At 43.0% G+C, this 21,646-nt stretch overlaps 1 protein-coding gene across 1 annotated transcript in view; it reads left to right on the top strand.

The window, feature by feature from the left end:
- The window catches only part of LOC149458577 (uncharacterized), a 62,331-nt gene that overhangs the window by 13,134 nt on the left and 27,551 nt on the right, over positions 1-21,646 (top strand). The window contains exons 4-7 of the mRNA XM_089682058.1: positions 8,728-8,901; positions 14,234-14,401; positions 16,752-16,925; positions 20,196-20,369. Coding sequence (XP_089538184.1) covers positions 8,728-8,901; positions 14,234-14,401; positions 16,752-16,925; positions 20,196-20,369 — 690 coding nt within the window. The remainder of the gene's footprint in view (positions 1-8,727; positions 8,902-14,233; positions 14,402-16,751; positions 16,926-20,195; positions 20,370-21,646) is intronic.

Raw genomic sequence — 21,646 nt, 5'->3', positions numbered from 1 at the left:
TCAATGATTTTAGAATGGAGGCTCAGGACCTCTATAGAAGATTTAGAGAAAGGGGATATTCCCACTCCCAAATTAGAAATGCTCGGAGACGGGCATATCAAACTGACCGCGAGGACTTATTATCTCCTAAAAAGGATGTAAAGGCTAAACCGAGTGATCAACCTGTTAGAATGATAACCCAATTTGGAGCCCAATGGCAAGATGTAAAATTGATATTAGAAAAACATTGGAAGATTCTAACCCAATGCCCTAGGTTGAGTAAGATTGTAGGTGAGCGCCCCCAGATGGTAGCAAGAAGAGCACCAAATCTTGGTGACCTCCTTATTCATTCAGATTATCAACCATTAAAACAAACAACATGGTTAAAATCACGTACCAAGGGGATGTTTAAATGTGGAAAATGTCAAATCTGCAAATATGTGGATCGTACTGATTGTCTGGTTAATTGTCCCTTAGTACCTCCTCTTTTTGAATAATAACCACACCATAGGATGGTCGCCTGAGAATTGGGGTATTTTTGTTGTAATGACCCTTATGAGAACTCTCAGGTTATATTGCCATCTTGTGGTGTCTTTTGGTAATTTACATTGTCTCCTAAAAAACCTGATTCAATGAATAGAATTGTTGATTCTCTGATTTATATCGCCATCTTCTGGTTAAAATGTGATAAAAGCGTTAATTGACTGGTATATTTAATTCATGATCTTTTGATCAATATATGCATTGTTAAAATTGCTAAGCCTCTCCCCCCTCTGTTGTCTCCAGCCGTCTGTCTTTTTAATTATATTCAACAAAGACCAGCAGCTGTGCTAAGTATTTAGCCCCCCTTTTTTTCTTCCATTAGGAACAATTGCAGGTTAGCTTTTTTGCATAAATGGGTGGGTCTTTACCCACTATAAATAGGAAATTGAAATGCAGTTGCTTCATTGGTCCTGACGAAGCTGAGTGAGATACGCCCATCGGCGAAACGCGTTGACGTCATACGTCAGATACGTCACTTCCGGTCATGCGCATTAGGTGGAACGCACGCTGACCCATAAGGAGGAAGCCATCTTCACATGCCATGAGGCAAGTGTGAGCAGCACAAGCGCCAAGAAGGGGGTGGAACCCGCGGTATATCGGCGGATGTCAGCGGTGGTTCCTAGGCCTCTGTGGCCGTGTATGGCAGTATCCATGAAGGACATCTCTTTCATTCCTAATACCCACAGCACAGGTGGTGAGTGGACTGTTACAGAACATTAGATATATGGTCCTCTGTGATCTATATGACCTATATATCTTATTGAGTGTAAACTCTGTCAGTGACTTCCCACATATCATTTGTCTCACTACAGGATGGGGACATCATGGTGCTTTGTATAGGATACAGCATATACCACATATATCTCAACAGGCAGAAGATCTTTTGGGATATGTCCTGTTTTCCCTACGAAAGGTGGTGTGTAGTCCACATATAGTGGTGAAGATACCATTTCAAGCAGAGTGCTGCTTTTTGCATCTTTTCTTCCACCCTGGGAATAAATGGGGCATATTTTCATTTAAGAGCTCTAGGATACAGCTGTTTATATTACAGATGAATGGGCCCCAACCACTTGTGCCGGTACAGGAATGTATTGTATCATGTATTTGACATTTATGTCTCCCTCCATACAGGCCTGAGGCTTGTTGTTCTCTTTTTTGACGCATATTGTGCTTGCTGCATTGCATACATGTGATACTTATATCCATAGTACAATTTTTGGATTCCCTGATTGGGATTCACCATAATGGCATCGTTTTATTTATAAAATTCAATATTATGGTATGCCTATGGTATAATTTTTGGATACACCTCTTTTGGGAAGTGTTCACCTATGTGTTTGTGCTACAGGGACATTAGACTCCTGCAGTCATTTTTTCTGTTGCACATGCATTTAGACTGGTCTTGGTGTCATTTTATATGGTTTTAGGTCTGTGTGTATTGTCTCATACTGAGGTGATGGTAAACCAGGGCGAACGCCCAAATGTCATATTTATATATGTGTAATAAAGCATAATTTTTGGAAATTTTTCTGAGTGTCACGTTCTGTTCATAATGTAGCCGCTTTTTCTGTGAATTTCTTTTCACAAATCCCCTTTTTTGAATGCCTCTTTTGGCTACTGAATGGAGACCAATATTGGGTGACATGACAATTCATTTGACAACCTCTTAATAACTACCTTTAATACATTCTGTTTAACCTCCCTGGAGGTATTCCCAAGTGTAGCTCGGGGTTAACTTTCAGTACAAGAAGCGGTAACCCTGAGCTACACTCGGGAATACACAGCAGTGTTGCTTCAGTGATCCCTGCAGCACTTACCTTGTCCTGCGCTCCCGCGATGTCCCCCCTGCAGCGTCCCCGGCCATCTCCTCCAGCTGATGCCGGTATCCGTCTTCCGGTTCCTTTTCCTGTGAGCGTCGGGACGTACGGGGACGGAACCGGTGGGAAATTTAAAAATGTAAAAATCTGACATTCACTAAATACACTAAAATCTGATAGTATTACATTACTGTATCAAACCATTTCACATACATTTTGTCCCGAGTGCTTTGTCCTGCGCCCTGCCTGCATTTTTACTGTTCTTTCTGCCTGGAAAATGAGAAATGTCCATGGCGTCCAAAAAGCGTCCCTTTGGGTCAAAAACGGTTTTCGACCAGCTAGAGAACAGCGATAGTAAATCAGAACCACTTGCAGAATTGAGTGATAATGATTCGTGGGGGAAATTCGTCATCAGACACTGAAAACGATTTTGCGGCTGAACTCAGCGATGTGCAAACTTGGCGCTATATTTCAAATTTCAGTGTTTTTGGTTTGATTACATTATTGAATTAAATGTATTATTATTATATTACTATTTTTATGATTTATTATAGTATAATTTATGATTTCGTGTTTCAAATTTTATCATGTTTACTAGACTCTTGTTCGGACAGATTTCAGTGAGTTATTGCTAAGAATTACAGGCCTATAATAAAAAAACAACATATTTCCATGCAAAAAATGTACCGCTTTGAGCACAAAAATACTGATATAATCAGACCGCTAGGGAGGTTACAGAATAATTACATGCTTGCTAGCATTAGATCCTATAAAATATCACAGAACATAAAACATTTAATCAAATATAACTTTTCACATTTTTTTCTCTTTCGAGAGATATATTGGTATTCTCATATATTCTGTCACCTCATATGTCTTAAAATTGCCTGATTTAAAAGTTAGTCATATCAACAAGTAAGCATCCCAGCATCCCAGAATCCCTGTAGATGACCATGCTCCCTCCCCTTCCCTCTCCTCCTGATATGAGAATGCAGCCAGTAGATTTGTAGGGATGCCAGGAATGTTCTTCACACAACACCAGAAATACGAATGGTCTGTCTTGTCCCCTCCTTCCCGAAGGATATCCTTTTTATTTATAGATATAGCTATTAGACAATGCTGATTTTAGACAACTTTCTGGATTTATACCAAATTAAAAAAGAAAAAAGCGCCACTTACAAAAAACAAAAATGTTTTTGGATGATGATATACACCTTTGTATAAGTTTGTTATTAGCGCATACCTTTTAATTAGGAGAACTTTCTGGATTTAAATTGTTCTTTTATGACAAACTGCAAATTTATTTGAATCATTTCCAGTTATCAAAAAACCAAAAAAACTTATTTTTTTCATTGTGTAACTAAGGTGTTTAACCACTTCAAGTCCGGACACATTCACCCCCTTCCTGCCCAGGTCAATTTTCAGCTTTCAGCGCTATCACACTTTGAATGACAATTGTGCGGTCATGCAACACTGTACCCATATTAATTTTTTAGCATTTTTTTTAGACAGATACAACTTTATTTTGGTGGTATTTATTTATTCACCACTGGGATTTTTATTTTTTTTGCTATATTAATGAAAAAGTCCAAACATTTTGAAAAAAAAATGTTTTTCTTATAAAATTTTGCAAAATAAATAATCTTTCTCCATAAATCGTGGCCAAAATGTATTCAGCTATCTTTTTAGTAAAAAAATAATAACCCAAATTAGTTTATAACCAAAAAATTATAATTTTTCAAAAATGTTTTGACATTTTTATTTTATTTTTTTATATTATTAGTTATGTTTTTTTTTTTAACATACTGTCACCCCAGCAGTACAGTGTCACCATAGTGACACTATACTACTTGTGGGGGGTGATAAAGATTTTTTTTCTTTTTTTACACTGACTGCTTTTACACCCATAAAGGCTGTAAAAGCAATAATTTCTCCTTGAGACAAGAAGTGTAGCGAGCGCTTACTGTGGTAAAGATATAATCAAATAAAAAAGCTGCTAGAACACCAAAAAGGCAACCAACATAACGTTCCAAGATAATATATAGGCAAAACGGTGCAGCGCTAATAAAAGTATCAACATTCATTCAGTATATGGAATAGAAAACAAGAAAAAAGGCATAGTCATAAAATCGATCATAAAAGTTCGATGTTCAATCCAGTGTCCATGAACATGCAAAAGGGGTATGGTGTGTCAGTACTACCCGGTCTCCTCTGCAGATCAGGGCGAGTGATCCAAATATGAGCAGGGAATATATTAATTAAATGCGCACTCACCAGAAGTGCGTCAAAAAAACGCATGTAAGCAGTATCCTCTCTTCAGATGCATCTAGGTTCTCCACACTCTCTGGTGAAGCCGCGTTCCCTAGTTCTCATTGGTCATCCCTCCTGGTCAGGTTCCATGGTACATAAGGCACTCATACATCTCTGGAGTCCCTCCTTAACCTTGGTGCTGTGAAGAGGTGGTGCTCATGAAGAGCCCAATAAGGGAGATCACATAGCGTGATACTGCATAAACACTTTATTCAAAAATTGCACAGGATAAAATGAAATGAAAGTACTGACCGCAAAAAGGGGTAAGATGTCCTGATGCTGTAGCCCCCCCCCTTAGGAACCTGACCAGGAACCTGACCAGGAGGGATGACCAATGAGAACTAGGGAACGCGGCTTCACCAGAGAGTGTGGAGAACCTAGATGCATCTGAAGAGAGGATACTGCTTACATGCGTTTTTTTGACGCACTTCTGGTGAGTGCGCATTTAATTAATATATTCCCTGCTCATATTTGGATCACTCGCCCTGATCTGCAGAGGAGACCGGGTAGTACTGACACACCGTACCCCTTTTGCATGTTCATGGACACTGGATTGAACATCAAACTTTTATGATCGATTTTATGACTTTATGCCTTTTTTCTTGTTTTCTATTCCATATACTGAATGAATGTTGATACTTTTATTAGCGCTGCACCTTTTTGCCTATATAATAATTTCTCCTTCTCTCTGGCTGCATTCTTGCAGCCATTGAGAAATATTGTGTGAGCTGTGATTGGTCACAGCTTGTCACATGGTAAAAGGCTGTTGTGAATAGTCTTGTACCATGTGACCTCTGTGATCATTCACATATTTTACTAGTAGTAAGCAATGATGCCAGGAAGTGACATCTTGCTTACTACTATTCATGTGATCACTGATTGGCCAATCGGTGATCAGATGATCGGGACTTCACACAGAGGTCCCGTACAGTGATCGGTGTTCCTCCGGACACAGCGGGAACCAGATCACGGTGCCGCACGCTCCCAGGGAGCGCGCACAGGCAGGGAGGATGTTTATAAACGGCCACCCACTCCTGCAATGCTCCTGTATGGCCGTTTATATACATGGGCCGGACAGGAAGTGGTTAAAAGATGTGAGCTGTGTGTGGGCATAGTACAAACAAACGGTAACTACCCCAGTCTATAGGTGGCCTTTGCAGCAAGGAGCACATGGAAGGGTAAAGTGTGCCAAACAACAAAAAAGAAAAATTCCCAGCTCAATTTACCATTGTCCTAACAGTTCATGTTAAAAACAGGGGTTTAGTTTGCACACATTTGCAAATACATGTGTAAACTGCAGAGCCTCTTCAGGGCACCCTAGTAATCTGCAGCTCTAACTCTATAAATTTTGAGAGCCTCCATAGTAGAAGCACATGTTTGAGCATAGCTCCCAACTTTAATTTTTTTTTTTAAACTTGATAATACAAAGCAAAGCCTTGGGACATACCCGGTTCAAGGTGCATACAATAAAGATATAAAACAATAAATATAAAGACAATTATTAACCTGAGATAACCACTTGCAAGGAGCGGGAAACTTTCTCAGAGGTAACAAGGTGCCGACGAGAAGATAAGCACAGGGACAATTCAGTCCTACACAACAATGTAGGAGGGGGATCCCCACTCAGCCTAACATACAGTTTAGTAATGAGGCAAAGATCACAAGTGTCAAATCAGGTACAATCGTACCATGAAAATAAATAGGAAAAGCAGCTCATGGAGCAGTTGTGTCTGATTCAATCCAAAGGTCCCAGACGTTATGAAACTTCTTGGGACAATTTATGGACTGATATGTAACTTTATAGAGAGGGATCAAAGAAATGATAAGAGATTTTCAGTAAGGGAAAGTGAGGGCTACAGCAGATTTCCACTTCATCACTATCGCTTTTCAAGCATAAAACAACAAGATACCAAGTAATGTCCTAACAGCCGTAGTGTGGGTCAAGGCCTCCACTAAAGTTAGGATGCAAACCTCTACCTGAACTGGAATCCATAAGTTAGTTAATTTAAAGATACAGTCCAATACATCACCCCCCTAGCTTTGGAGATTGAGGGCATAACCAAATTATATGCATAGGTAAGTCTTCCGAACAACATGGCGGACAATGAGGAGAAGTTTTTTGCAGCCTGTCGAGTGTAAGATAATTACAGTGAAGTAGCCAAAACTGTATTAGCCTATTTCTAGTGGAAACAAGCTGTGATTAAGGGTATTCACAAATTTTTTCCCAATCCTCCCATAGGTCAGGCACTTGTGTCAACCAGGATGCATGCAAATGATTCAAACCGTAGTGTGACAGACCCAACCAGGACGAGGTCTTTTGGATGGGACTACAGGATAGCTACTTATCTACTGACAATGGGCCCTGATATTTTAGGGGCTCTACTCTTTTGGAAGGTGTGTGTCAGGGGGACTTTTTCAGTAGTCTACACATAAATATAAAAATTCACTCATTTTTGGTAAGAGGTTTGTGTAACGGACCGCCTGACAGCACCTCTATCAGTCCCCCGGTAGAGCCTCCCCAGAGTGCGGAGTCTAAGCACCGGAGCACTTGTTCACCAGGGCCCCTGATGGTGGGGATGGACTTGGAGCACTCCGGTACCAGGTCGCAACTACCAGGTATCTCCAACAGGGGTAGAGGAGTCTGACAGGGGCTCCAGAGAGCTAGGAGTCTGATGTAAGGGAGTCTAGTGATCCCTGCAGGGTGGGTGGATGGATGAGCTAAATCAGAGTCATGCAGGCCGGGTCGGTAACTAGCGGATCGGTAAGGTACAAAACGGTAGGCAAAGGATAGTCGGGTCACTACCAGGAGGTCAGATCTAAACGGGAACATCCAGGAGCAGAGTCAGGCAAGCCAAGGGGTCAGGACGGGAGAAGGCAACAAGGTCAAAACAATCCAGATCAGAAGTACTCACACACAGGTAACAGGATACAAAGACCATTCGGCAACACGTGTCTGTGCAGGGCTAGTTTAAATAGCCCGCCCTGCACCTGACAGGCGTAGCCTGGGTCCCAGTGCCTGCCTAGTACTGTCCAGACGACGGGTGCGCCTAGGTCCTAGTGCCCTGCCACCTATACGTCTCGGCAGACACCTACGCATGTGTAGACCCATGTGTCGCGATGGTTCCTGACAGTTTGTGTCAGCAGCTTGTATAATAGAGCCCCATTCCTAGCGCAGGAAGTTCTTCCTTTCATTTTTTCAGTAGTTTTACTTTGAATTCAAGTCCCGTGTTTCCCCCGAAATGGGGGAATCCCCTTTCGTCACTACGGAGAGCGATCCAGTGATTTCATGTGAAAGCCAGTCATCTGCTGAACAAAACGGTTTCTTCAGCCATAACCCCGGTAAACCCTTTAGACTGTAAGCTCCACGGGCAGCGCCCTCCTATTCCTTCTGTACTGAAATGTATTGTAATTGTACTGTCTCCCTTATAATGTAAAGCACTGCGCAAACTGTTGGCGCTATATAAATCCTGTATAATAATAATAAACCACTTAAAAACCGCGTTGTTTATATACGTATTGCGTGCGTCAAGTGGTTCTGTTGTTTAGTTCTCTGAAAGTTGGCTAGTTAGACACCTGTCCTTGAGGTGACGACATATTTTTAACCAATGTTGTGAATATAACAATTGTAGGTACTCACAGTCTATGTCAATTACATAGTTAGTCTGGCTGAAAAAAGACAAAAGTCCATCCAGTTCAATCATTAAAAAAAAAAAGAAAAAAGTTATAATTCTATACCCACAGATGATCCAGAGGATAATTAATAATGTTTCCTTAAAATTGTTGGCTAACAAATATGCTGTTGTAACTGTGGATCTGCCCTTTGAATGAACATGCTCTTGCGTGTTACCTGGGAATGGTTTATATTTTTATATGATTGGGTTATTGTAAACTAAGCCCATCGTTCTTAGCAGTCGTGATTCTTCTATGCTGATAAAAGGTCTGATGATATGGGATTCCTCACATTCTTGTACTTTTTAATCTTCCTTGATATATTTTTGTATCTATTATATTTATAGAGAAGGACTTCTGTATATTATTTTCCCTTGCTAGGTAACGCTGTTATACTTTTTTTCCACAGTGATATTTACTGAAGGTGGAAACAGTGATGGTTTGCCTTGTGTCTTCCCATTTAACTTTAACTCCAATTGGTATTCGGACTGTACCAGAGATGGACGCTCTGATGGGCGTCCTTGGTGCCCTACAACAGCAGATTATGCCAGGGATGGCAAGTGGGGATACTGTAAACGTAAACGTAAGTGTTGTGTTTGGTCTTTGCTGATGATATTCTGTGGGTTTCGCAAACTTATCTTTACATTAACAGAACAATTTTGATGCACATGCCCCATATTATCTGTGGTCCAATTTAAGAGATAGGAATTTGTTTGCTACCATTAGTTTCTGTAAAAGAGAAGTGTGGGATTTCTTTTTAAATCATACTTACCTAAGTGGATGCAGCATCGGTCCCCCGCCGGCTCTAAGTGTGAGAACATGACCACTGATCACTGAGTTCTCACAGCTGCTCTGAGCAGAGAGCGGTAACTGTCACTGTCAGTCACCGCTCTCTGCTTAGCCCCTCACTGGTCTGTGGTGCATTTAGGTTTCGTGCTGCCCTAGGCAACACAATTATTGGCTCCCCCCCCACGGAGAGACCCTGACACCGACCAGCACCTCCCTCCCCCATGAAGAGAGCCTGATATTGACCAACAACTCCCCAGGCCCCCACCCAAGAGAGCCTTTCACTACCACCGCCCCCCATACACTGGCAACCTCCCACCCTGGGAAGAGATAAGACACTCACCTTCACAGCTCCGGACATTCCCTGGAACAAGTGTCAGGCTCTGCATACACCATCAAGCAGCCCACTGCCTCTCTCAGATCCCACCTGGTCCCCCATGCTGCGTGTGTCCCTTCTTCCATCCCTTCTTTCGGGGCGGTAGTGCTGCCCCCCTGAAAAATGTTGCTGCCCCCTGAAAAATGCCGCCCTAGGCAAATACCTTGTTTGCCTTGTGGTAAATACACTCCTGGGTCTGTGGAGGGGGAGGGAGTGGCTGGCTCAGGGTCTCAGCGTATTGCTGAGAGGCTGAGCCAAGTGCTGCTCCAGACTCTGGGTTGGATCCCGACTTTAAAGTCAGGATCTTTCCCCAGTCTAGACTGGCTGAGTGATGTCAGCCGACAGCGGACTTCAGTCCACTGTCAGCTGAAAATGGGTCACAGGAGTGCAGAGAGAACTGCATCCTGTGATCCATATGAGAAGCATAGCCAAAAGAGCTTTGGCTGTACTTCTCCTTTAAATATCCCAGAACATAAAATGTTTGTAAATATAACTTCACATTGTATATTTCTCCTTTGAGAAATTTAATGGTGTTCTCAATTGTTCTGACACCTCAAATGTCCTTGTATTGCCCGATTAAAGGGTAATCATATCAATAAGTAAGTATCCCAGAATTTCTGTAGATGATCATATCCCCAGGCCCTGATCTCCTTCTGGTATGGGCATACAAACAATTAATCAATAGTGTCAGAAACATTCTTCTTTCTGGTCCATTTCTTTCTTGTTCCTGGTCCCACAACACCAGAAAAACTAAATGTCTGACTCGTCCTTCTTTCCCAAAAGGCGTCCTTTTTTTAATGGTATAGCTGTTACCAAGTGGAGTTTTGTAGACAACTTTCTGAATTGAAATTTCTTTCATAAAGTGGAACTTTAGGCCAAAAATAAAAATGGAGGCAGGAATTTTAATGCAAAAGAGACATACTTTGTCTCTTCTACATTGAAGTTACTTACCTGCCTGTCCTCCCCTGTACAGTAAGCCTCGTATGTGAAGCTCACTGTACACATTTGGAAATGCTGAATCTGACTGAATTCCCGAACATGCATGGGAGTGATGTTATCTCCACCCAATGACAGAGGCCGGCAATCAAGACCCAGAAGCCAGCTGCCCGTAGATGTCAACAGCCAGGTGGGAAGCTCCGGGACACCACAGTGCTGGAGTTTAGTTGAGTATAATTTTCTTTAAGACAAACTGCAAATTTCTTTGAAACATTTCCAGTTATCAAAAACAGTCACTATTTTAAATTTTGCAATGTGCATATTAAAATATGATGTAGTTTAGAGGATGTGGGCTGCGTTAGGGCAAGGCTCCCAGATGACCCTCATTTGAAAAATCTGTCTCCATTTTCAATCCAAATCCTTCTGTCCATCTTTCCTCCTCAGCTATCCCTCATTTTAGCCTGATGACTACTATAACAATGTATTATTTAAAGTAGAAATTCAGGCTATTACTAACAAAGCTTAAACCTGCTCCCATCCTTCTAAATACTATTCTAACTACCCTGTAAAAGAAGATTATTTTTCTCATCTATTCACTCTGGTCCAGTTATGTGATCCCCTTTGGCTAGACTAGCCAGTCTCAGCAATTCAGAGCCATTTTCTTTACTGTCACTCCTCAGCAAACTTTTGAGGGGTCTGGCTATTTTGGCAAACCCATCTATGAATTGCCAATAGTAGGAGCAGAATCCCAGAAATGAACACAGTTTGGTCACATTTCTTGCTCTTGGTCAGGAGGTGACAACTTCCAACTTCATGGGGTCAGTAGCCACTCCTTGTGCAGAGATGTGTCTGAGATAACTGACAAAAGACTGGTAATACTGACACTTGTCAAGGGAAAGCTTCAACCCTCTCATCAAGAAGTCTATTCAAGTCCTTTTTAAAGCACTCTTTAAGTTCTTCAAGGATTCTTCCAAAGACATTGATGTCATCCAAGTACACCAGTACCTCTATCAGATACATGTCTCCAACTGTCTGCTCCATCAATTACCAGAAGTTCGCTGGAGCTCCTGACAGTTCTTGGGGAATCTTGTAAAAATCACTGAATCCCTGGCTTAACTTCACAATACCTTATCCAAATTTAATAAAATTTGGCATCCCTGACATCTCTTAGAATCATAATCCCATTGGTAGAGACATTTGTTCGGTGTCTTGTTCATCTGGGTACACATGGGATTGCCCAGTAGGGTCAGTCATATCCTCACTACCCCTCTCCCCTTCCATTTTCTCCTTCCTTCCTATTTTCTACTACTTTTCCCTCTTTTCTTCTACTGTTCTTTTCTTTCTCTTTTTTTTATACACACTGTAGTTGTACGATTTTTGCTGCAGAGGACGTTTCGTCCTACCCTCAAATACATGTATTAACAATGACAGTCAAGCTTTGACACTTTTGTATCTTCTCTTGATTTTGGAGTACTTTTGATATCCACTTCTTAGATCCAACATGCTGAACCACTTCACCCACAACAGGCACTGAAAGTTGTCTTCTATCCATGATGTGATGTATTGGTCAGGAATAGTCCTCCTATTGAGGATTCTGTTGTCAATGCACATCCTGAGGAATTTGTCTTCCAAACCACCAAAATGGGCAAGGCATTGGGATTCTGTGACTTGGAGATGATTCATGTCCCTTCAAGTCTGCCAAATGATCTCAGAGATCTTCCCAGATGCACAGTGGAACCTGTTGAGATCTTTCCCTAAAAGGCTTGTCTTTCTGAAGCTGTAGTTGGTGCTGGGCTCTCTTTGCAGATCCAACATCGAAATCATTCTTGGAGAATACCTCTCACCATCTTCTTGTTGAGCTTTGGCCTTCTTCATCCACTCAGGTAAAATTGGAGCATTTTTAGGGTAAAACTTCTCTATTGGGATCTCTTCTTATTCTCCCTAACCAAATCAGATGGTGAAACTGGTGTAGCTGGATTCACTTGCCCTATTGGGCTCGTAACTTCTCTGGAAAAGCAGTAACATTACTAACACTGACAGGAACTCATCCATGGTTTTGCTGTATGGCCCTGGTTGACACCACTTCATGGATTGGTTCTCCCCCAGCATCCTTTCCCTGTGGATCAACTTCAAGGACAACAAAGGGCCCTGGTTGATCCCAACTCCACTTGACTGAAGCTTGCAGGCATGCCACTTCTCCTGGCTGCATTATCTTCTCACCTTTTTTCCAGGATCCACAGCTTTCCCATTCCTTCCACTGGGGCTTTCTGTTTTTGCACCAAATGAAAGATGATGCACATGCCATAGCATGGGGTGTACATGGTCTGTTGCTAGGTTGCTTTCTGAGACAAGGTGAGTAAGAAATCTCTTGGCAAGATCAGTATTTCTCCTCACTATTATGGAGCTCCTGGTGGCTTCAGGGACCGAGGACACATGATGACTAGGGTGCTGATCACTGTAGGGTCAAAAGCCAACATGACCAGCAGATACTCATAATAAGTGAACTTCTCCCAATTCTCCAGATCTTCTAGCGTCCGTAAGGGGAGGTATTTTAGATGTTTGTCATAGAAGTGGCTATACGAGTACTTCTATACCTGAGCACCCAAATCAAGGAGGGCCTTTGTGTAGATACCGTCTACTTGAAATAGCACAAAAGAAGAATGCCTTCACTGGGTTTTAGGAGATTGAGTGCATTGTTCTCTCTGGGTGAAACACCTGAGGTCAAGTGGATTAAGTTGGAAAGTCTTTCAGAAACAGTGGAGATGCTTACTGAGGCTTTGGGTCTCCACTGTTGTTTACTTGCTTCTTTTGAAGCTAGCTGTAGTAGGTGGGTGTCCAGTTGGCTCCCTCACTAGGGTTCTCTGAAGTTTTCTGCTAGCTTCCTGGGTAGCAGCTTCTGCAGTGCTTCCAAGACTTCTGCTGCATTAAGAGGAGTTCTTCACATTGGGAATTGAACTCTGAAGTGTTCAACTTTCACGCAAATGTAGCATCTTTTTCCAGAAGGGAGCGGTACGATATCCGACTCAGCTTCCTCTGATACTTTCTTTTCTGATTTCAAGGCAACCACCACTTGTTGCTCAAATAGCTGCCACTGTGTCTCTCTCACCCTTAGGTGCACCAGTCAGCTCACAGCCCCAGTTCCTCCACAAGTCATCCCCTCTTCCTCTTCTCAGCCCAGGAAAATACAAGACAACTTCTACTCACTCTCCAAACCAGTGTCTCTGGGATTTGAAGTATTTTCCTTTTAGGGTCTGAAGCCAACTCAAACTGTGGAAGCAACATCTCCCACACTCCTCCACACTTCTTCCCAGAGTCTGTAGCAGTCCATGTCCTCAGTACATCCCCTAGTGGATGGAGGGAGGGCTTAACACTGGTTCCCCTATAATAGCAGCTTCTCCTGAAGCTGTGCTTGTAAACTGTCTGTCACTGATCAAACACAGAATCCTCTTACCTGATGTGAACAAGGGCAGCACTGTAAATGGAAAACTGACAGTCAGGTCCATGATGAACTGCCAGTTCTGAAGACAAGGCTACAATAATAAAGCTGTGGCTTTGTGCTTCCAATGCAAATTGTCTTGTGTATTACTTGGGCAGGGTTAAAATTTCTATATGTATTGAAGTTACGGTCAACTAAGTATATAATTCCCAGCAGTCATGGTTCTTCTACACTATAAAAGGTCTGCTGGGTAATATGGAACACTCACAGTATTAATATTTTTACTTCTTGATACATTTTTGTATTCATATCTATAGCAAATTACTTTTGTATATTATTTTCCTTTGCTAGGTAACTCTGTTATACTTTTTTTTTCCACAGCGATCTATGCTGTAGGTGGAAACGCTAATGGTCAGCCCTGTGTCTTCCCATTTAAGTATAAGTCCAATTGGTATTCGGACTGTACCAGTGAAGACAGCTCTGATGGGCGTCTCTGGTGCTCTACAACAGAAGATTATGATAGGGATCAGAAGAGAGGATACTGTTCAAGTAAGTGTTGTGTTTGGTCTTGCTGATGATATGCTGTGGGTTTAGCAAAGCTCCATACTTTACATTAATTGAACAGTTGTGATGTATAGGCCCCTTAAACTTATATTATTTGTGGCTCTGTTTAAGTGATAGGTATATGCTTGCCAGCATTAGATCCTATCTTTTCCTATCTTTCTTCATTATTGTCCAGCTTTCACATCCTTAGAGAGTGATAGAAAATATCATAGCCCCAACATTTCTGTTCTGTATCTATTGACATATCAGTACTGTGGAAGGGAAGATCTTTTCATCCTTGCTCTTCCACGTGGTAGTGTGTGTGGTTTTCCTGGCTGCCTGGATCCTTTTTTGTTAACAACTGATCCAAGGAGGCAGAAACTGTCTACTACTTCACCAGTCTTTTTAACTCTAAAGTGACCTGTCTGCCTTGTCCTCTTAACTTACTAATTTCATGATATTTTTTCTTTGCAAGGTTCTTCGGGTATTCTACATTTTCAGCTTATGTGTGTAGAGCATGGCTTTTCAACCTTTTCATCAAGGGTTCCTCCAAGGTAAAAAGGTTGAGAAACCCTGGTATAGAGTCATTAGCATTGCCTAGATTGTTGAAAGTTTCTTCCTTTGTTACTCAAACAGAAAACTACCTGGTTGAAAACTAAGCATTGAAAAGAAAATCTTGCTTATTAGTGTTCTATTGGCTGTCATGAGAAATCTATTGGATTGTATCAGCTTAAAAGATTACAAAAAGACTTTTCTCTAGGTCTGCAAACACATGCACTGTTCTTTAGTATAGTTCATCTGCAAGAGATGTAAACCCATAGCCAGTTTCTTTAATTTATATTGAATGCAATGACTGACTACCTATTTTTCAGTGTAGTGTAGTACCCTCCTAGTTAGTTAGGGGGACCTAGATTTGATTCTTTAGATAAAGGCTGAGTAGCAGCTCAGGTGTAACAGTCAGATCGAGGTCAAAATGTGGTCAGGGCTGAGAGGCTCTGTAGACCAGCTCTCTGAGACATCCCCCTGCATTAGAACTTCCTCCAAAGTTCTAGAAGCAGTGGGCGAAACGGAGGAGTGGCTAGTCTGCACTCTCATAGGGATCCTGTCCAACCCTCAACAGGAGGCTTAAGCGTGTGTGACCCTGCTCAGTAGCAGGGGAGAGTTCGGGTGGAAGATGGATAATGAGGCTGGAGAGTAGGAGCCTGGGAGGGAGCCCAGATGGGAAGGGGCTCACCTACAGACAGGGAAACTTGGAAGGAGGAAAGCTTTGGACTTCATTGCTCCCCCAGAGCGAAGACCACCTATGCAGCAGGGAAGGAGCGGCACAGCTAGAAGGCCTGGTAGCAGCCACCAACCCATCCGCTCATAAGTGAAGGACTGAGTGAGTTGATCTGCACACTTTGAGCCAGTAAGGGGAAGGAGCACTCTGGTGGGAAACTGGTTTAGCTGCTACCCTGAATTGACTTCTCCTACAGTGACAGGTACTGGGTCCCCTGCCCAGGGATTCACCCAGAACAGCCTGATAAGGAATATCTAGGGTCTGTGGTGGTACAACAGGAGATGCTGCCTAGCTCTATAAGAAGATGGATCTGTTCTTTGCTATTAAAAGAGATTTGTACAACAGTTCAGGAAGATTGTCCCCTGTTGCCGTTATCCTTGGGTGTCCCATACACCCTTTACCCCATCCAAGTTGCAATCCCTTAATAAAATCCAAAAACAAGCTCAAGAACTGGTTACTGTCTCCTGGGTGCAAGTCTGAATTAGAAATGTGTGTTGCCGTTTTGTGCAGGCCTATAGGGGGACCCAAATCTTCAGCGACTCCTGAGGGGGTAGTGCTACAGTAGCATTGTGAATTACCACACATCAAAAGTAATGTTGGCATTTAAAAGTCAGTTAGTACTCCATTAGCCTTGAAAATCAATAAAAAGTAATTTTCAATTTTTCTGCACATAATTGGGAGATATACTGTCTGGACATGTGAAAATTTCACTTAGTCACCTTTGGTAGATGGACATTTGAAATAATTACAAGGACACGGTTTGAAGGTTAAATATTTTGATTTAGGTTGGCACTTTGAAAGAAATTGATGTAAGTGATACATTGATTGTTCATTTAAAATTATTTGTTGGGCTTTTTTCATTTATATTTCATTTTTGTAGATGTGGAAACACATGACAATGTGTTAGCAGTAACATATCTAGTCTTTTTTTCGCACATTAATTGGTAGTGCAGAGTGTTGTTTTTTTGCTATTTCATTCTTCCTTGACACATTTGTGTATCCATTATGTTATAGAGAAGGACTTCTGTCTATTCTTTTCTCTTGCTAGGTAACCGTGCTGTACTTTTTTTTCCACAGAGATCTATGCTGTAGAGGGAAACACTAACAGTCAGCCCTGTGTCTTCCCATTTATGTATAACTCCAAGTGGTATACGGACTGTACCGGTGATGGAACCTCTGATGGGCGTCTTTGGTGCTCTACAACAGCGGATTATGCTAAGGATGGCAAATGGGGATACTGTTCACCTAATTGTAAGTGTTGCGTTGGGTCTTGCTAATGAAATGCTGTGGGTTTAGCAAAGTTCCATACTTATCCAAACAGTTGTGATATATAGGCCCCTAACGCTTATATTATCTGTGGCTCTGTTTAACCACTTCCCGTCTGGCCCATGTATATAAATGGCCAGCCGCTGGCAGTGCAGGGGCAGGTTGCCGTTCATAAACGGCACCCGCCATTTTCCTCGCTCCCTGGGAGCGTGCTGCACCGCGATCCAGTGCCCGGTGTTTCCGGAGGACACAGCAGAACACCAATCGCTGCACAGGACTTTTGTGTGAGGTCCCGATCATGTGATCACTGATTGGCCAATCAGTGATCACATGAATAGGTGTAAGCAAGATCTCACTTCTGACATCATTGCTTACTAAGTGTGAAATCTGTGAATGATCACAGAGATCACATGGTACAAGGCTATTCACAACAGCCTTGTACCATGTGACAAGCTGTGACCAATCACAGCTCACACAGTATTTCTCAATGGCTGCAAGAATGCAGTCAGGGAGGAGAAATTATTGCTTTTACAGCCTTTATGGGTGTAAATGCAATCAGTGTAAACAAAAAAAAATCTTCATCACCCCCCCCCCCCCCACAAGTAGTAGTGTCACTAGAAAAAAATCAAAAATTTTGAAAAAAAACAATATTTTTTACTTTCTGCTATAACACATATGCAATAAAAAATATGTAAAAATCTAGTCTACAAACTATGGTATACATACTGGAATTTGTAATAGTATTTTTTTTTATATTAGTAATGGCGTTGATCAGTGACTTATAATGGGACTGTGATAGTGCGATGAGCAATCTGACACTTACTGACACTTTGTGGGATCTAACTGCCACTGACATTTTCAGTGACACTAATACAGTGATCAGTGCTAACAATATACACTGACACTGTATTAATGACACTGGCTGGGAAGGGGTTAATATCTAGGGGCAATCAAAGGGTTAACTGTGTGCCTAACATTACTTGTGTTTACTGTGCGCTGCTTTTTAATAAGGGATGTGCCAGTTTTTATTCCCTGCTTCCTCCTCAGGACAGCTTCTCTGCTCTGTACTGTATCTTCTCTAACTCCCTTGATCCTCTATTGTAAGCCCTGTTCTTTGATATGCCATGCATGCAGGGCTGGTGCAAGGATTTTTGTCTACATAGGCAAAGGTGTATTTTGCCCCCCCCCCCCATATACCACACTGTATACTTCCATATACCAGGCATTATGCCCCCCCCCATATACCAGACTGTATACCCCTATATACCAGGCTCTGTTCCCCCCCCCATATATCAGACTGTATACCCCCATACACCAGGCTGCATGCCCCCCATACACCAGGCAGCATTTCCCCTGATGACCTAGGCTTCAGGCCCCCATACCCCAGTCAACATATCCCCTTATTAACCAAGCAGCATGTCCCCCCGCATACACCAGGCAACATATCCCTCTATTAACCAAGCAGCATGACCCTGCATTAACCAGACAGCATGGCTCCCCGTACACCAGGCAGCATGTCCCCCCATGCACAAGGCAGCATGTCCTCCCATACACCAGACAGCATACCCCCCCATTACCAGGCACCCCCATCCCTACAGTAAACCATTGCGCCCAGGGCAGTCGCCCTTCCCACCCTCCTCCATATACCAGACTGTATACTTCCATATACCAGGCTTTATGCCACCCCCCCATACACCAGGTTGTGTACCCCCATATGCCAGACTCTATGCCCCTCATATACCAGACTGTATACCCCTATATACCAGGCTCTGTTCCTCCCCCCCATGTACCAGACTGTATACCCCCATACACCAGGCTGCATTTCCCCCAATGCCCGAGGCTTCATTCCCCCATACCCCAGTCAACATATCCCCCCATTAGTCAAGCAGCATGTCCCCCAGCATACACCAGGCAACATATCCCTCCATTAACCAAGCAGCATGACCCCCGCATTAACCAGACAGTATGACTCCCTGTACACCAGGCAGCATGTCTCCCCATACACAAGGCATCATGTCCATCCATACACCAGAAAGCATGCCCCCCCATTACCAGGCACCCTCATCCCTACAGTAAACCATTGTGCCCAGGGCAGCCGCCCCTCCCACCCACCCCTTTTCCCAGCCCTGTACCCTAAAGTGTGTGAGAGGTCGGACACTGACTCCTTGCATCCTGACCAGCAATGGAGAACATCCACACCCGAGATCATGGCACTCTGTTGGCATTTTTTCCATACCAGCTTTAAGGGGTTTCAGCCTAAAGCCCTCTGAGAGCTGTTTAGCTGGACAATTGTCCTTGTGGTGAGGACAAGTTTCTAACCAATGTTATGAATATAACAATTTCGGGTGTTCACAGTCTACTGTATGTCAGTATATTTTGGTTTATTAAAGATGCTGATCAATATATAATCTGTTTTAACCAAATAAAGCTGTGGCTTTGCCCTTTCGATGCAAATTATGTGTATTACTTGGGCAGGGTTCAATGCAAATTGCTATGTGTATTACTTGGGCAGGGTTCCGATTTCCATATGTAATCGGGTATGGTCAACTAAGCCTACAGTTCTCAGCAGTCGTGGTTCTTCTACATTATAAAAGGTCTGATTAAAAAAAAAAATTACCGTAATAATAAGAAATGTATTCTAAAATTACAAATGCATACTCACAAACCAAAAAGGTCATAAAAACAGAGACAAGGAGTCAATGTTACCAGTCATGGGCCAGTCATGGGCAGCAGAGGTCCTCGGGTAAAAGTGCTAACGCATTTCGGGAGTCAACCTCCCTGCCTCAGAGCAATAGAGGAAGGGAGTTCTACTCCCGAAACGCGTTAGCACTTTTACCCGAGGACCTCTGCTGCCCATGACTGGCAACCTTGACCCCTTGTCTCTGTTTTTATGACCTCTTTGGTTTGTGAATATGCATTTGTAGTTTTATAATACATTTCTTATTATTGCAGTAATGCACAAAGAGAGTGCGTCCTGTTTAGTTTTTTTCTGCTAGTATCAAGATTCCCCTATCTATCAAGGGTGGCACCTCAGCGAGTGCTAGATTCTGTATTTTCAGTGCAGCAAGAAGATTTGAGAGCTGGTTTCTGGTTTCTGTTGGATAAAAGGTCCGATGATTTATATAGGATTCTTTGTATTATTACTCTTTTTACTCTTTCTTGATAATTTTTTGTATCTATTATGTTTATAGAGAAGAATGTCTGTATATTATTTTCCCTTGCTAGGTAACTCTGTTATATTTTCTCTTTCTCCAGTGATCCATGCTGTAGGTGGAAATGCTAACGGTGAGCCCTGTGTCTTCCCATTTAAGTATAATTCCAAGTGGTATTCGGACTGTACCAGTGCTGGAAGCTCTATAGGGCGTGTCTGGTGCTCTACAACATCGGATTATGATAATGATAGGAAGTGGGGATACTGTACATGTGATGGTAAGTGATGTCATTGGCCTTGCTAATGATATGCTATGGGTTTAGCAAAGCTCTATACCAGGGGCGGACTGACAACTCATGGGGCCCCCGGGCAATAGGAGAGCATGGGGCCCCGTGTCCTCACCCACACTCAAACCACACCCAAAAAAGCCTATGAAAAAAGCCTATGAAAGGTACCAAGGGCATCTCATGGGGCCCCCAGGCATTAGGGGATCATGGGGCCCCTGTGTCCTCACCCACACTCAAACCACACCCAAAAAAGACTATGAAAAAAGCCTATGAAAGGTACCAGGGGTATCTCATTGGGCTCCCAGGAAATAGGGGGTCATGGGGCCCATGTGTCCTCACCCGCACTCAAACCACACCCAAAAAAGCCTATGAAAAAAGCCTATGAAAGGTACCAGGGGTATCTCATTGGGCCCCCAGGCAATAGGGGATCATGGGGCCCCTGTGTCCTCACCCACACTCAAAGCACACCCAAAAAAGCCTATGAAAGGTACCAGGGGCATCTAATAGGGCCCCCTACTGACCCCGGGCCCTCGGGCAGTGCCCGAGTGCCCGAATGTTCAGTCCGCCCCTGCTCTATACCTATCTCTGTTTAAGGCAAATGAGTCAATTTTTTTGTTCAACCAGTGGGTTGAACGAAACAAAATGTCTCAATCTCCCCATCCACACACTCTATGAGTTGAGTAGGCTTCCCCACCATCAGAATACACAGCTCTGCACTGCTGGCTATAGCCGGCGGTGCCGATTTGTGGAAATTTTCGAACAGGCTGATTGACTTCTGTACAACAAGCCAGGGGTGTATTTACCACAAGGCAAACAAGGCATTTGCCTAGGGCGGCATTTTTCAGGGGGGCAGCACTGCCCCTCGGTAGAAGGAACAGAAGAAGGGACACACGCGGCATGGGGACCTGGTGGGTTCTGAGAGAGGCTGTGGGTTTCATGATGGTGTATGCACAGCCCGACTCTTGTTCCCGGGGGATGTGCGGAGCTGTGAAGGCGAACGTCTTTTTCTGTCTTGCCGTGGCGGCTGGTGTCTAGCATATGCGGGGCTGTGGTAGTGGAAGGCTCTCTCTGCAGGGGGGGTCACTGATTTTTGTGTTGCCTAGGGCAGCACAAAACCTAAATACAACACTGCAACCAGCCTGCCCATAAATGGATCGAAATTTGTCTGGTATCTGCTGAGCTGGCTCAAGTTCAATCCATGTATGGTCAGCTTAAGGGATAGGTAGATGCTTGCCACCATTAGATCTCTAGCTGTTGTGGAACTACAT

This window comes from Staurois parvus, unplaced genomic scaffold (genome assembly GCF_062004578.1).
Source record: "Staurois parvus isolate SC_StPar_1 unplaced genomic scaffold, SC_StPar_1.0 ptg000283l, whole genome shotgun sequence".
Classification (NCBI taxonomy): Eukaryota; Metazoa; Chordata; class Amphibia; order Anura; family Ranidae; genus Staurois; species Staurois parvus.
Note: the sequence above shows the minus strand (reverse complement) of the source record. Positions and strands in the feature narration are given on the sequence as shown.